Source organism: Primulina huaijiensis, chromosome 11, assembly GCF_012295235.1.
Source record: "Primulina huaijiensis isolate GDHJ02 chromosome 11, ASM1229523v2, whole genome shotgun sequence".
NCBI classification, from domain to species: Eukaryota; Viridiplantae; Streptophyta; class Magnoliopsida; order Lamiales; family Gesneriaceae; genus Primulina; species Primulina huaijiensis.
In genome coordinates, this window is record NC_133316.1 from 22,077,825 (window position 1) to 22,091,716 (window position 13,892).

General features: G+C 36.5%; 3 protein-coding genes and 2 pseudogenes across 6 annotated transcripts; 2 read left to right on the forward strand and 3 right to left on the reverse strand.

Moving 5' to 3' along the window:
• Nucleotides 1-484, reverse strand: part of LOC140988490 (SH2 domain-containing protein B-like) — a 15,345-nt pseudogene extending 14,861 nt beyond the window's left edge.
• A 61-nt stretch (nucleotides 485-545) lies between these two features.
• On the reverse strand, nucleotides 546-2,407 carry LOC140988491 (uncharacterized; annotated as a pseudogene).
• Nucleotides 2,408-3,563: 1,156 nt separating this feature from the next.
• LOC140988785 (probable sodium/metabolite cotransporter BASS1, chloroplastic) lies at nucleotides 3,564-6,927 on the reverse strand. Of its 2 annotated transcripts, XM_073457859.1 has the most exons (8): nucleotides 6,848-6,927; nucleotides 5,965-6,635; nucleotides 4,849-4,942; nucleotides 4,721-4,754; nucleotides 4,588-4,642; nucleotides 4,362-4,445; nucleotides 3,947-4,234; nucleotides 3,564-3,812 (listed from the first exon to the last, which is right to left on the reverse strand). In XM_073457859.1, the coding sequence occupies exons 2-8, from the start codon at nucleotides 6,475-6,477 to the stop codon at nucleotides 3,645-3,647; spliced, it is 1,236 nt and encodes a 411-aa protein (XP_073313960.1). In that variant the 5' UTR covers nucleotides 6,478-6,635; nucleotides 6,848-6,927; the 3' UTR covers nucleotides 3,564-3,644. The 2 variants fall into 2 exon arrangements, with proteins under 2 accessions (XP_073313960.1, XP_073313959.1); XM_073457858.1 differs by lacking the exon at nucleotides 6,848-6,927 and having other exon boundaries at nucleotides 5,965-6,662.
• Nucleotides 6,928-8,048: 1,121 nt separating this feature from the next.
• Nucleotides 8,049-8,906, forward strand: LOC140988998 (uncharacterized). The gene is made up of 2 exons (XM_073458148.1): nucleotides 8,049-8,631; nucleotides 8,717-8,906. The coding sequence occupies exons 1-2, from the start codon at nucleotides 8,119-8,121 to the stop codon at nucleotides 8,765-8,767; spliced, it is 564 nt and encodes a 187-aa protein (XP_073314249.1). The 5' UTR covers nucleotides 8,049-8,118; the 3' UTR covers nucleotides 8,768-8,906.
• Nucleotides 8,907-10,202: 1,296 nt separating this feature from the next.
• LOC140987533 (trifunctional UDP-glucose 4,6-dehydratase/UDP-4-keto-6-deoxy-D-glucose 3,5-epimerase/UDP-4-keto-L-rhamnose-reductase RHM1-like) lies at nucleotides 10,203-13,663 on the forward strand. 3 transcript variants are annotated; one of them, XM_073456076.1, is made up of 3 exons: nucleotides 10,203-10,375; nucleotides 11,300-12,884; nucleotides 12,981-13,663. In XM_073456076.1, the coding sequence occupies exons 2-3, from the start codon at nucleotides 11,313-11,315 to the stop codon at nucleotides 13,431-13,433; spliced, it is 2,025 nt and encodes a 674-aa protein (XP_073312177.1). In that variant the 5' UTR covers nucleotides 10,203-10,375; nucleotides 11,300-11,312; the 3' UTR covers nucleotides 13,434-13,663. The 3 variants fall into 3 exon arrangements, with proteins under 3 accessions (XP_073312177.1, XP_073312179.1, XP_073312178.1); XM_073456078.1 differs by having other exon boundaries at nucleotides 10,205-10,379; XM_073456077.1 differs by lacking the exon at nucleotides 10,203-10,375 and adding an exon at nucleotides 10,983-11,092.
• Nucleotides 13,664-13,892: the final 229 nt, after the last annotated feature.

Sequence of the window (13,892 nt, forward strand, 5' to 3'; positions counted from 1 at the left end):
TTTTTTTTTTCCTTTCTATTTTTGATTTTTTTTTTGAGACATTTTGTTTGCCTCGTTTGTTTTGAAAGTAAAACATATTTTATGTTTTAATTTTAGTTCTTTTCGCATGCTTGATTCGTCTATTTTCATCGATACTCGAACAAGATTAAAAATTTGTGTTTTGTTTTCGTCATCAATCAATTCTACCAAAAAACTTCGAATTTTCATTAATGTGATAAACACTTGGTTCTACAAATAAAAAATAGGGAAAAATATTATAATATATTTTTAAAAGAGCAAAAAATATTTAAAAATAAAAATTTTGAGTGTGAGTAAAAAAGATTAAAACAAAAAATCCAAAAAAAATGATAAAAAAAAATATATAAAAGCTTTTTTTAAAAAATTTTGTGGCACATCATCCTCTACTGTGGCATCCCCAGAGGATCCTGGTCCCTGATTACATAGCTTTAAAGAAAGGGAAAATAAAAACCTGTCCAAGACGCATGATAAGGTAATTACATTGTAGGAACTAGGAACCTTATTAATGGCATACTTTTATCGCATGGTCAACAATTTTTAGGCACAATTAAGTCGAAGTTGCTAACGGTTCACTCTGCCATGACATTCTCGCTGACATATATCTCAGTTCCTAATTCAACAGATGGCATTATGCTGGAATCAAGAGAGATGTAACATAAAGTTGCATATATACCTGAAAAAAGAAAAGATTCTGAGAGAGCCTACCGACGTCAAGTTCCCAAGTTCTTGGGTCTCCGACCCAACCCTCACCTTTCTTCGTGGGATACCCGTAATCTTCCCAAACTGGGTGAGGTGAATCTGCAAGATTTCTTGAGGCTGTGGATTGCTCTATGCATCACATAAGTTAAAGGGTTCCTCCAATTCTTCACCATTGCCTGGTGAGCAGTATACATGGTAAGCATCGTATATATGGGAAATGTGTCTGGTTCGTTCTGTGTACTCGAGTTCCTTTAGGAAACGTGTGGTAAGGGGGGCATAGTCTGAGATCTGTTGGTTTGCACCATGGCTCCGTGTCTGGATTTATGATCATTTCACCGTATCGTCTAGCGACTGAGGTGATCGGGACCTCCAACAGCTTCCGATGTCCATTAGATTGAATTGGCTATCACGACCTCCACCACTCGTTATATCAAGTGAGAACCTCACTTTGAAATTCGGTGACTTGGGAAACTTGAGCAATACATCATACCAGACATGTTAGAACTGTTAATAGTGATTGTTATTGCAAAATTTGATCAAGAAACGATTTTCCACATTCCTTTGGTCATGTAACGATACCGTCCTGAATATCCTGTTGTAGCATCTGATCTTAAGTACAGCAAGAGCCAAGGATACTTCCGGTGATGTTTTTAATACATGATGAAACTTCCAACTCCCCTTTCCCAAATCCTCCCAAATCACTGAAATAATATGAAGTATTTTCCTTTGTTTTTTGTCCCATTGAAAGTTCCTTTCGGCGTTCGATTGCCATGATAATGCTGGACGCTTGTGTAATCATGGTAGATCCGTTGCATGTTCATGCAACCTTCTCCAAAGCATGGAAATCGAGATTCGGGTGGAAATGGTTTTGATTCTTACCATTTTCCGGACATTTAGCAGCCCAGGTGTCCATATTGCCACTCTTGAGCATAATCACCCGGAATTGCCATGGTCCCGGATTGTCTTTGACTTGGCATTTGTTGCCCAAGTATCTCTCTTTCCATGCTGCATATTCATCCACGGTTATGTTATCCAGACCATGGCTTTCTGCATCTGCTATTCCTAGCTTGTTGCTATTCTCTGTCACCCTGTGTGCCAACTTGGCTGCAAAAATGTGATGCCAAGTTATGGTTGCACATGGGTGAGAATTTAACAATTATTGCATGGTAAATTCTAATATCCCACGATTTTCGGTTTAATTATCACACGAACACCTTCTGAAGTCTGAATGATCACGATGAAACTCACCAATGATTGGTTAAAACTAAGATTCATTCCATGTGAAACTCATTTGAACCCCATACTATAAGAAAAAAATATCAAGATTCATGTAAATCATAAAAATATAACTGAAAAGGCCATATATTTTGTCTCTGTTCATCTCATATCATTATTCCTTTACATGTCTCGATAGCGTAACATAACAAACAAGAAACACAGAGGAAAAAACATACTGCATGTATGCTTTAGAATTGTGGGCAATATCAAAGCAATCTGCCTGCCTTGGACTTCCCATATCTTGAGTCTCATTATGGAATCCATTGCACTGGCTCCATGCTTCAATGGCTACTCTAAGATTATCCCTTCTCATCCCAGGATCTCCCATCGCCGATACATAATCCTCGTACGCATATACAAATGATCCAAACACCAAAAAAACTACCAAAATATGGAAACTTACCCACGCCATCAAGTTCATATTTTGTGATTTCAAGAATTTCATGGTCTGATGAAGTTATAAAGCTTATTAAGTAGTTAATAATTGCTTTCTGTATCCATATATATTAATTGAGTTTGTTATGCTATCTTTAAATCTGGGACTTTTATCTATAATTTGAATATCTAATCCTTATTTGTTCACAATAAGCTGAATCTGATTCACATTTTGTTGAAGAAAACAATTTCAAAGATTGCTAACAAAGAAGGGAAACAAATAAAAAAACATTGAGTAAATGGTAGTTAGCGTACATAAACATGTGTGCTAAAGGTAACATTTCGCCTGCATTTTATTCTGAAGTAATTTATATCTATACTATATTATAAATCGTATAAAAGTCATTTTCTCTTTTAAACGTAAATAAATATTCATACAAAAGTTTAAATTAAAAGGAATAAATTCAAAAACTTCTCATATCAAAATCAATAAAATGAATTTGAAACCAAATACTTGATTTCAAATGATTCTATTACAAGGCAAAAACTTGTGTGAGACGGTCTCACAGGTTGTTTTTGTGAGACGGATCTCTTATTTGGGTCATCCATGAAAAAGTATTACTTTTATGTTAAGAGTATTACTTTTTATTGTGAATATGTTTAGGATTGACCCGTCTCACAGATTAAGATCCGTGAGACGGTCTCACATAAGACTCACTCCTACTACAAAACACACGCTAATAAATTTTTTCCAAAAACGGTATTCCGGTCGCCTAAGCACATATTTTGTCCTCGCAAAATACGAGCGAAAACCGGCTGAAAAGCTGTTCAATTTAATGTGTTTTTTATGAGATTTTTTGCCAATTAAAACAATAATAAATTCAACAAGAGGAAGCCATTTAGAATTTTACATAACGATGAAGAAAACAAAACTTTCGATATATATATATATTTTTAAATTAATAATTTCAAAACGGAAATTTTTGGTAAATCAATGCGGTTAGTTAGAGAACAAAATTTAAAAAGACGTCATTCGGTTGTGTGTGATCAGTAATTTGGATTTGATGAATGAATTTTGAGAAACAAAATTAAATTAGACTGTTAATTAAGAATACATAAAAAGTTCTAAATCTATGAACGCTTTTTTCTCGACGATTAGAAGTCCTTTGCAATTAAACTTATCCATCCAGAGATAGAACAAATGCAAATTGCTTATAATTTCAGTTGGTTTAAACTAGACTGGTTTACTTTATTTGCAGTGGTTAACTTTTAGACTAGCTTTCTTTCTTTGCAGTGGTTTGAGCTGGTACAACGCTTCGTCTCCAGATTCCAGCCAACGCACTTCCAAAGATGGAGTGACACACACTAGAAACCGCACACGGCACAGCCGTTAATGGATCACCGAAGTGTTGAGTCGCAAGGACAACACCGAGTACTGAATTCTGAAAATATATAAAAAGAATGTCATAAGCCGCAAATTGGTCCAAGACCTCAACAAATCTACCTTACAAAGTCAGTTAAAACTTGTGCCATAATCAAATCCAAAGAACTTATGCTTGTGAAAGAGCAAAAATACCTGCATGCCAACCTCGATAGAAATTGTTCTTGATGATGAGACGTCAATCCCAAGAAGTCTAGAAAGAACATAACCAAAGAAAAAACCAGATGCGTGCAGAAGAGCAACAGCTAGGACCACTTGTCGGCCAGACATGAGGATCGCGGAAGAACTCTGAGCAATTGCATTTCCACAAAGAACCGCAACAGTTGCTACAGCTATAGGCGGCATCAATGGAGATACAAATTTAACCAGTTTCTGGAAATACTGATTTAGAAATGCACCAGCTAAAACAGGAAGAAGCACAACCTGAATGATGCAGTGTCTAAATTTATAGTTAATTGAACAGAATTGATAATCAACGGCAAGGATTTGAAGATTATATACCAGGAAAGATATAGAAGTAAGTGGAAAGTATTGGAGATAGAAAAATGACCTGCAAGGTCGACATGAACAGACCAGCTGCATCTACAGCAACAAATTGCCCTGCTAGTTTTGCTGTGAGAAAAGGGGTCATGACCTGTAAAAGAAACGATAAAAGATTGAGAAAATAGGTCATGTTTGTGATGATTAGTGCCCGCCGATTTTTTTGGGCAAGCAGCGTGAAATAGGAGAAAACAAACAACTCTAATTAAATTGAACACAGGAAATGTGCTACCAACCACAGCAGAGAGGGTGCTTGCAGCAGTCATAAGTACAGAAAGAGCCACATTTCCACTGTAGCATAATGTTTGTCAGGACTTTTTGTTGACATATTTAACAAATTAAAGACTGCTAAGCCAAAGATCTACATACCGTGCGATATAAGTAACAATATTACTTGCAGTCCCTGATAAGCATTGAACATAAAACGTGTATATAATTAACCGGCAAAAATTTAAAAGATAAAACAAGAGACAGAGAGAGCATTCCATCTGATATACCTCCAGGGCAGCAGCCAACTAAAATTAAGCCGGCTGCGTAATAAGATGGCAAATTTAAGAGCTTGCTCACGAGAAAACCAGATAATGGCATCACCTGCAACAACAAATGTAACCTCCAGGAGTGTAATAAAGATTAAAGAAAAATAACTAACTGGATTAGAATCACCAACATGGTTTCAAACAATGAACTATTGACTTCTCAAGAACCTTTTTACATTTTGTATGGATCATAGACTTTGCTGATGGACGAGAAAGCAAAAGAAAAATCAAGAAAGTTGGTTGTCATCCCATTTTCCTCTCAAACAAAATCTTATCAAATTGCAAAAACTATGATAAATAGTTGAATCAGAAAAATAACAATAATTTCTCAAACAAAAAAAAATTCTCATAGGATTGGCACAATGTTATTCAGAACACATTTACACAAACATTTCTTTCACATTAATCATTAAAATCAAGCAAACAAATATTTTTACCATAAGCTTTCCAGAACACAAACAACCTTAATGTTTATGAATTGAGAAATTTCACTGTAAACACATGCAGATTAAGGTATATGATGACAGTCCATTCAGACGTACCTTTTTCTATAACTAATCAAATAAGTTGGAAACTCCAGTTACCAGAGGAGCCCTTGTTTCAGCATTAAGCAAAGATCAGCTTTCTCAAATTAAATAGCATCACTTTCAACCTTCTTTTTTACTTGCAAAGCTGATCGAATTATGCTTTCATTCATATTCAGTTTCCTCTAACAACGAACTCGGACAATTGAACAAACTAAAATTAAGACCACATAAGTCTCAAAGAGGCCGGACTCCAAAATATTGTCAATAAGCCTACGGGGTTTAAAGCTCACTCTTTCAGAAAAATTAAATATATTTGCAGTCTCAGACTTTTGTGTTCACCTACAAATGCACATCTGAGGTGAAGGTACCTAAATAACAATTGGCCAACACGCATGCCACCATAAATTTTGAATTACTTCTAGCTTATTTGATATCTCACGGTAAAATGCACAACCATAGAAATTGATACGCTTGAAGTGATATCCAACACATATTTCTTAACAGTTAAAGAAACCCAAAAGATTCAAGAAGCAGGAAAAGCAGGATATACCGAATACTGTAGCGCAAAACCAGAAAACAATTCCTTAGGCATAGCGAGAGCGCCACGAAGATCATCAAAGGCGAGAGTCATTCCCATGCCAAGCATAGTGACGGTGATTCCCATCACAGTCCATTGAGGCTGGACCCAATTGAATGAATTGGGTCTCACCAGACCCAGCAAGCAGCCCAAAGCCACCCACACTGGAAACGCAGTTGAAATCGTCTCTCCAACCACTTCAACCCAGCTCTTGCTATCTGTAGTAGCCAGTTCATTCGACGAATTTCCACACAGTGGCGATTTCAATCTGGGCCTGGAGATTAAATGAGTCGTAAGTAAATGCTTGGGGTGGGAGATTTTAAGCTTTGGACTCGTATATGAGACTGAAGCGAGGAGCAATCTGGGCAGGGGCGTAGGGGCCGCTCTTAGGGTGGAAGCTGTGTATCCTCGAGTTTGGGGTGCCGGAAAATGAGGAGCTTTGGTAGTGCAAGACTGCATTCTCAACTCCATTATGCGGCAAAGCATTTGGTCTACCCAGTACTTGTAAAGCTGAAGATTCGTGAGAGTGCGAATATGACAGAAACAGCCAGGGTTGCGATCACCGCTGGTATGTTTTCGTACCGATTACTGTTTCCTGTGTGAATTATCAATTCATCGTTGCTGAGCGTGACAGCAGGACCCACCTGCCATTTATACATCCGTGTCTTTTGGCTCATTATTTGATTTCTTAAAGTAATTTCAGTTAAAAAAAAAATCGCAATAAAATAAGCAATGAATATGTTTCTACCATGGTTAAATTGCTGAGAACTAAAGGTTATGAGCAAGAAATAAATTACTTTATGAATGAATTTAAACTCTATTCATGTTATACCAAATTGCACGAAGCTTTTCTTACTAATGGCTTTTTTCCATTCAAAATTCAACCAAAAATGGCAGCTGAAGAAGACAAAAAACACGACTCGGGAGAAATACGTCCATAATCATTCATTTGCGGATGCGTGTTGAGTGTATTTATAGTATTTTATGTGTATATTAAAATATTTGAAATTTTTTTCTTTTAATAGTTTTTTATATTTTCAATGTTTATTTATTGGCAAAAACTTGTGTGACGAGTCGTATTTTGTGAGACGGATCTCTTATTTGGGTCATCCATAAAAAAATATTATTTTTTATAATAAGAATGTTATTTTTTATTGTTAATATCGATAGGATTGATACGTCTCAGAGATAAAGATTCGTAAGATCGTATCATAACTGAGTTAATCATATATATTAATTCTACAGCCCGACAATGAATTTAATCCCCCACGGCCCAGTGACTCTCGACGTGTTGTCGTCGGGAGAGCCGAAATAAGGCCTCTTGTGCCCAACTTCTACGGCCCATTTCGTCGTTGGCACAAATATTGCATAGGACCTTTATGTTTTTTTTTTTTTATTAAGAACCTTTGTGGTGGTGTTGAAGTAATAGCATCAATATCATACATCTAAAATGTCAGTGTTAACCTTAGGTTTATTGAACGTTAATAGCTCGAATTTCATGGTGAAAAACAATAACATTATGGAGAGTCATATATCATGTTCAGGTTTTAGTCAACTCGCCTCTTTTTATATGCAGTACCCGTTAAAAGATATATATCAAATATAATCATACCAAAATTTTCAAAATGAACGTAATCTTCCAAATATAGTGTACGTTGTGAAAAAAACACGATTTGCCAACGTCAGAATCTTGGAAAAATAAAATGAGCCAAAAAAAAAACCTAATGAATTTTTTTTAAAAGCATATATTATGTTGGTCGTCACTTTGCATGCGGGCGTGCTCCGAAGCATAAAATTTTGGATTCGTCCCTGGTCATGAGTCCACCACCCATGTGTTGATACTTGGCAGAAACGTAACTGCGCGGATGGTTATTGAGTTCTTGTATGTCCCGTGACTACATGGGAATTCATGAACTTGGAACGGTGAAGCCATTAATTTCCAACGGCTAATAATATAATTCAATAATACGGTACCATGGATCATAATCCAAGTCAGTGATCCTCACATGGAGCCTTCATGAATAACACAACGTCTACTGAATTCTTTTTCAATGATCCCAATAGAGAAAAGAAAATAATTAAACATCTTAAAAATACCTTTAATATATCAAAACAATTGTGGAATAAATGGAAGCACTGTGGAATTTGGAAGATAAATGGAAGCTATCAACACAGAAGGCTATTGCATTGTTTTCATGCATTTCCATCTCGGTGATCATTATATGTGTAGTGACAGCACTGAAGAGAAGATCACAATGTAGGCAAAAAGTGGTTAATATTTTGAATCAAGAACCATCCGGTGGAGATGTCTCGGCGGCTGAGCTTCCAGTACACAGGCGGTGGGACTCCGTGAAGAAGGCTCTAATGGGATCTGTCCGGTGGAGTGGGCGGAGAAAATGGGAGGAGGAGGGACATTCAAGAGGGAGTCAAAGAGAGACACCTACTCCGTTGCTGGTGGGAAGAAATCTTGAAGGATTGGATGTAGGGTGGCAGAGTCATAATTCAACTTCCGCCGTGTGGCAAAGGCCAATTCTAATGGGTGAAAAGTGTGAGCTTCCGAGATTTAGTGGACTCATTCTGTATGATCAGAGAGGAATGCCACTGCATCAGTGCGAAGAAGAAAGTGACATTCACATTCAGGTACTAATACATTTGTTTTTATTATATATCCTTCAGGGGTAAATTTTTTATTGGACGATTAATACGTTTGTTGTGGTATATATAGGAGAAACAACCAGTAAAAGTTGAGAGAACTACACTGAAGAACTTGCTATGACAGTACTGTGATTACTGGAGTTTGTTCCGAAGCCGAGTGAAAAACATGCAACTTACATAATTAACGATGTTGTTCGAATGCAACTCTATATGATGGTTCTGCACATATTTTACTTTTCTTTAGATCGATGCACCATAAAATTACTGCTCGATCTAACATGGAATTCCTTGTTCATGCTACAAAAAAATTTGAAGGAATGAATCGATTATAGTGATGGGAAATGCAGAGCAGTACCTGTTGTTCATATAAAAAAAATATAATTTATGTATTAGATATTTATCTGTCTACGATTTTTTTCTTAGTGTTATCAAATTTTAATTTTATTATGTTATCTTTGATTTTGATATTTAATTTCATCATTTTTTTTCTCGAGACATTGATAGTGCTGACACGATGTCGACATGACAATAACGTATGCATTATCGTAGAAATTATATTGGATAAAAAGACTAAAGCTGCTAAAAACGGTCAAATATACTACTAAAATTGAAATTGGTTAATATAAATTATCAAAATAGAAAAATGATAAATATATTGGACTAAAATAGTAATTTTACTAATTATAATCATTAAGCTTTAATTAATATCTTATATAAATTTTTTATGACAATTTTGATTTCTTTTCGGTGTTATGTTTTGTGATTATAATGACTCTGCTTTGAATTAGTGAAGAAATAAAATAATTTATTAGATGTTTACTGGCTGATTCAATTATTTTGTTATTTCGATAAATATGATTTCATTATTTTACTTTTTATAATCTTTTTATTTCGTTTGATATTTCCGAGGTTCTGTTTCGTGATTGTAATGATTTTGCTTTGAATTAATGAATTAAAATAATTTATAGTGAAAAAAATAAAGCAGTAGTTAATTTGATTGATTAGTTTTTAACATGTACTGTAAATTTGCCACATGTAATATGTGCATAAAATAATTTTTTTAACAACTAAGCTAGTTTTGAATAATAGGATACGATGAATTTCCATCAAGATGTTAGCTATATAATTTTTTTTCATCTCAGCTTTGAGTCTGTCACATGGAGTTTGTCTAGTATGATTTAGCTGCTGATGATCCTTTGAGTTTTCTCAAATCATACCAAAAATAGCGACCGCGGGTTACCAAATTTAAAAAATAAAGAAATAAATTATTTTTTATATTTCATTACCTCAATTTATATCAATTGATTATAAAATTATTGAATGATTTCTCATTAAAAAAAATTCAAATAATTATAATAGAATTAACTCAGATCATGATAAATCTTGATAAGATCTTTTATATTATTTATTCATTTATTTTATTATGTAATAATTATAATAGATAACAAAAAAATTAACTATTTATATAGTTATATGGAAATTTTGTTAATTCAGTTAAAATGTAATATTTGCTTCATACAGGGAATAAATTGTATGATCATCAATATTACATCAATTCGTACGCGCGGCGTGGTAAGTCAGCACCTCCATCATCTCTCCTCGATCTTTTTTCCTTCCATCCTTTTACTTGCTCTGAATTCTGAAAATTTTCTTTCTAGAGTTGGTAGTTGAGATCTTCTCCAGTATCTTGCTTTTGTTGGTGGATCCTGATATGGATAATTGAATAATTGTGAGTTAATTTAAAGATCCCGTTCTATTTACCTGAATTCTGTAGATCTGATCGAAGTTATGCTGTTTTGTATGTGCGTCTACATATGTGGAATGTATGTTCTGTATGTCAGTAGTTGCTTTGTGTGCGTGTGATGTGGTGTTTGTTATTGTCGGTGCTGTTGAAGCTGAGTATTTACTGATTATTCATGGAAAGAATTGCTTTTGTGCGTATTTAATTGGAATTGGGACATTTGATAATGTGTATCAAAGCTTTGAGTGCCATCGTGTTGTTTTAGCTAGCATTTGAGTTAGAATGTTAATTTTTTTTTAATGAACTATATCATTAAAAACTAGGGTAAAAAAAGCTTGGTTACAACAAGATTGGCATCCCAGTAAGGACCCTAAAAGAAACAAGAGAAAACCACTAGTACATTACACACTGAAATACATCAATAGAGCTAGGAATACAACGGAAAACATTAATCTTAACACTACGAACTAAGTCGTCCGTTTGCTGTGTGTCATCATCGAACATCTTTTTGTTTCGTGCATTCCATATGCAGTAAGTCGTAGAAGCAAGGGCCGTAATCCTCATCCTCGATAGCATCGAATTACCACTGTAGCAGGTTCGGAAAGCTCTCAGAATTGCCGCAGGTGATCCCATAATTTTGCGCATACCCAACCATTCTCTCACTTCTATCCAAATTGCCGCCGAGAAAGAACATTCAAAGAACAGGTGATTAATGGACTCGAGATGGGAATTGCAAAGAACACATGACTTATCTGTAGCGAATGGCAGTCGATCTGTAGTGAGGAGCTTTGAATGTGCCATAAGCCAGAGAGTAACTTTGTGTTTCCTGTCTTTCAGTTGAAATGCGTGCTTTTCTGTTTATAAAACATTGATGGTAATATATATTATTTGCTTATTTGTGTTTTCTTGCAGGTATCAAGTTGTGATGACAACATTTACACCCAAGAATATCCTAATTACCGGGGCTGCTGGATTCATTGCATCTCATGTTGCAAACAGGCTCGTCAGGAACTACCCTGACTACAAGATTGTTGTCCTTGATAAACTCGATTACTGTTCCAATCTCAAAAACCTTATCCCCTCCAAAGCTTCTCCCAACTTCAAGTTTGTTAAGGGTGACATTGGCAGTGCCGACCTTGTCAACTACCTGCTCGTTGCTGAGAACATAGACACCATAATGCACTTTGCGGCGCAGACCCATGTTGATAATTCTTTTGGAAACAGTTTTGAATTCACCAAAAACAATATTTATGGCACCCACGTGCTTCTGGAAGCCTGCAAAGTTACTGGCCAGATAAGAAGGTTTATCCATGTTAGCACTGATGAGGTCTATGGTGAGACAGACGAGGACGCTGTTGTTGGAAATCATGAGGCCTCACAGCTCCTGCCGACAAATCCATACTCAGCCACAAAAGCTGGGGCTGAAATGCTTGTCATGGCTTACGGCAGGTCGTATGGGTTACCTGTGATTACCACACGAGGTAACAACGTTTATGGTCCAAATCAGTTTCCTGAAAAGTTGATCCCCAAGTTTATTCTTCTAGCCATGAAAGCTAAAACTCTCCCAATTCACGGTGATGGCTCTAATGTACGAAGTTACCTTTACTGTGAGGATGTTGCGGAGGCATTTGAGGTCATTCTTCACAAGGGAGAGGTTGGTCATGTCTACAACATTGGAACAAAGAAGGAGAGGAGAGTCATTGATGTGGCCAAAGACATATGCAATTTGGTTAACATGGATCCAGACAAGAGCATTCAGTTTGTAGAAAATAGGCCGTTTAATGATCAGAGGTACTTCCTTGATGACCAGAAGCTAAATAATTTGGGTTGGTTTGAAAGGACCACATGGGAAGATGGGTTGAAAAAGACCATAGAGTGGTATAATAGTAATCCTGATTGGTGGGGCGATGTATCCGGCGCACTACTTCCTCATCCTAGAATGCTGATGATGCCTGGTGGAATAGAAAGACATTTTGATGAAGCTGAGAAGTATGAATATGGTAAGTCTGAATTTGCTGGAAATTCTAGTCAGGCAAAGATGTTGGTTCCGGCCTCCAAAGTAAGTACACCTCAAAAACCGGCCTTGAAGTTTTTGATATTTGGTAGGACTGGATGGATTGGTGGTTTGCTTGGAAAATTGTGTGAGAAACAGGGGATCCCATATGAATATGGGAAGGGACGTCTAGAGGATCGCTCACAGCTTTTGGCAGACATCCTAATTGTTAAGCCAACACATGTCTTTAACGCCGCAGGAGTAACTGGTAGACCCAATGTTGATTGGTGTGAATCTCACAAGCCTGAAACAATTCGAACCAATGTTGCTGGCACACTGAACTTGGCAGATGTATGCAGAGAGCATGGACTCCTAATGATGAACTTTGCCACTGGGTGTATTTTTGAGTACAATGATTCACACCCTGAAGGGTCTGGCATCGGATTTAAGGAGGAAGACACGCCTAATTTCACCGGTTCTTTCTACTCAAAGACAAAGGCCATGGTAATTTTCTTCTTTCATCAAAGCATGATTTTGATTATATTTTTGGTTTATGCCTCGACATGGCTATTAATATTTCCTTTGTGCAATGTGAATCAGGTGGAAGAGCTTTTGAAAGAATATGACAATGTATGCACGCTCAGAGTTCGAATGCCGATATCTTCTGACCTGAGCAACCCGCGAAATTTCATCACCAAGATTTCTCGGTATAACAAGGTGGTCAACATTCCCAACAGTATGACGATTTTGGATGAGCTTCTTCCGATTTCAATTGAGATGGCAAAGAGAAACCTTAGAGGCATATGGAATTTCACAAACCCCGGAGTTGTCAGCCACAACAAAATCTTGGAAATGTACAAGAAATATATTGATCCGGATTTCAAGTGGGCAAACTTCACACTTGAAGAGCAAGCAAAGGTCATTGTTGCTCCCAGAAGTAATAATGAGATGGATGCCTCTAAGCTGAAGAAAGAGTTCCCTGAGTTACAATCGATCAAGGAGTCATTAATTAAGTACGTTTTTGAACCAAACCAAAAAACTCCGGTTGAGTAAGGGAGTTATACGGACGATCTTTGGGACAATTCTGTATCTTGCATCCATTGATGTGGCATGGGTTAATGGGTTGTGCGTGTGTGTGTGTGTGTTAGTTCACCAATTTTTAGATATAGGTTATTTTTAGGTTCCGTATTTTCTTGTTCTTTTAAAATTTCTACGTTTAGTGATCGTTAGTTACAAATAAATCAGTTATTTGGGGATAGTCTAGTTTTTACTCTTGCTTGTCTTCTAAGGTCAAGCTGCAATCCGTCCCTAAGCCTAGCTGTTAGGTTAGGGGACAAATCAAAATCGAGCAAGGGAATTCCTCCGGGGGCAAAAAGTTAGTCCTCTGATAGGGAAAAAAATGGATTCCATACCCAAAGTACGATCTCGAGGCTCAAAGCTAACAATTGACCAGGGTCGGCAAACAACCATCATTTATTTTACGGCACTTGATAGCAGTGAATTAGTGGGTGT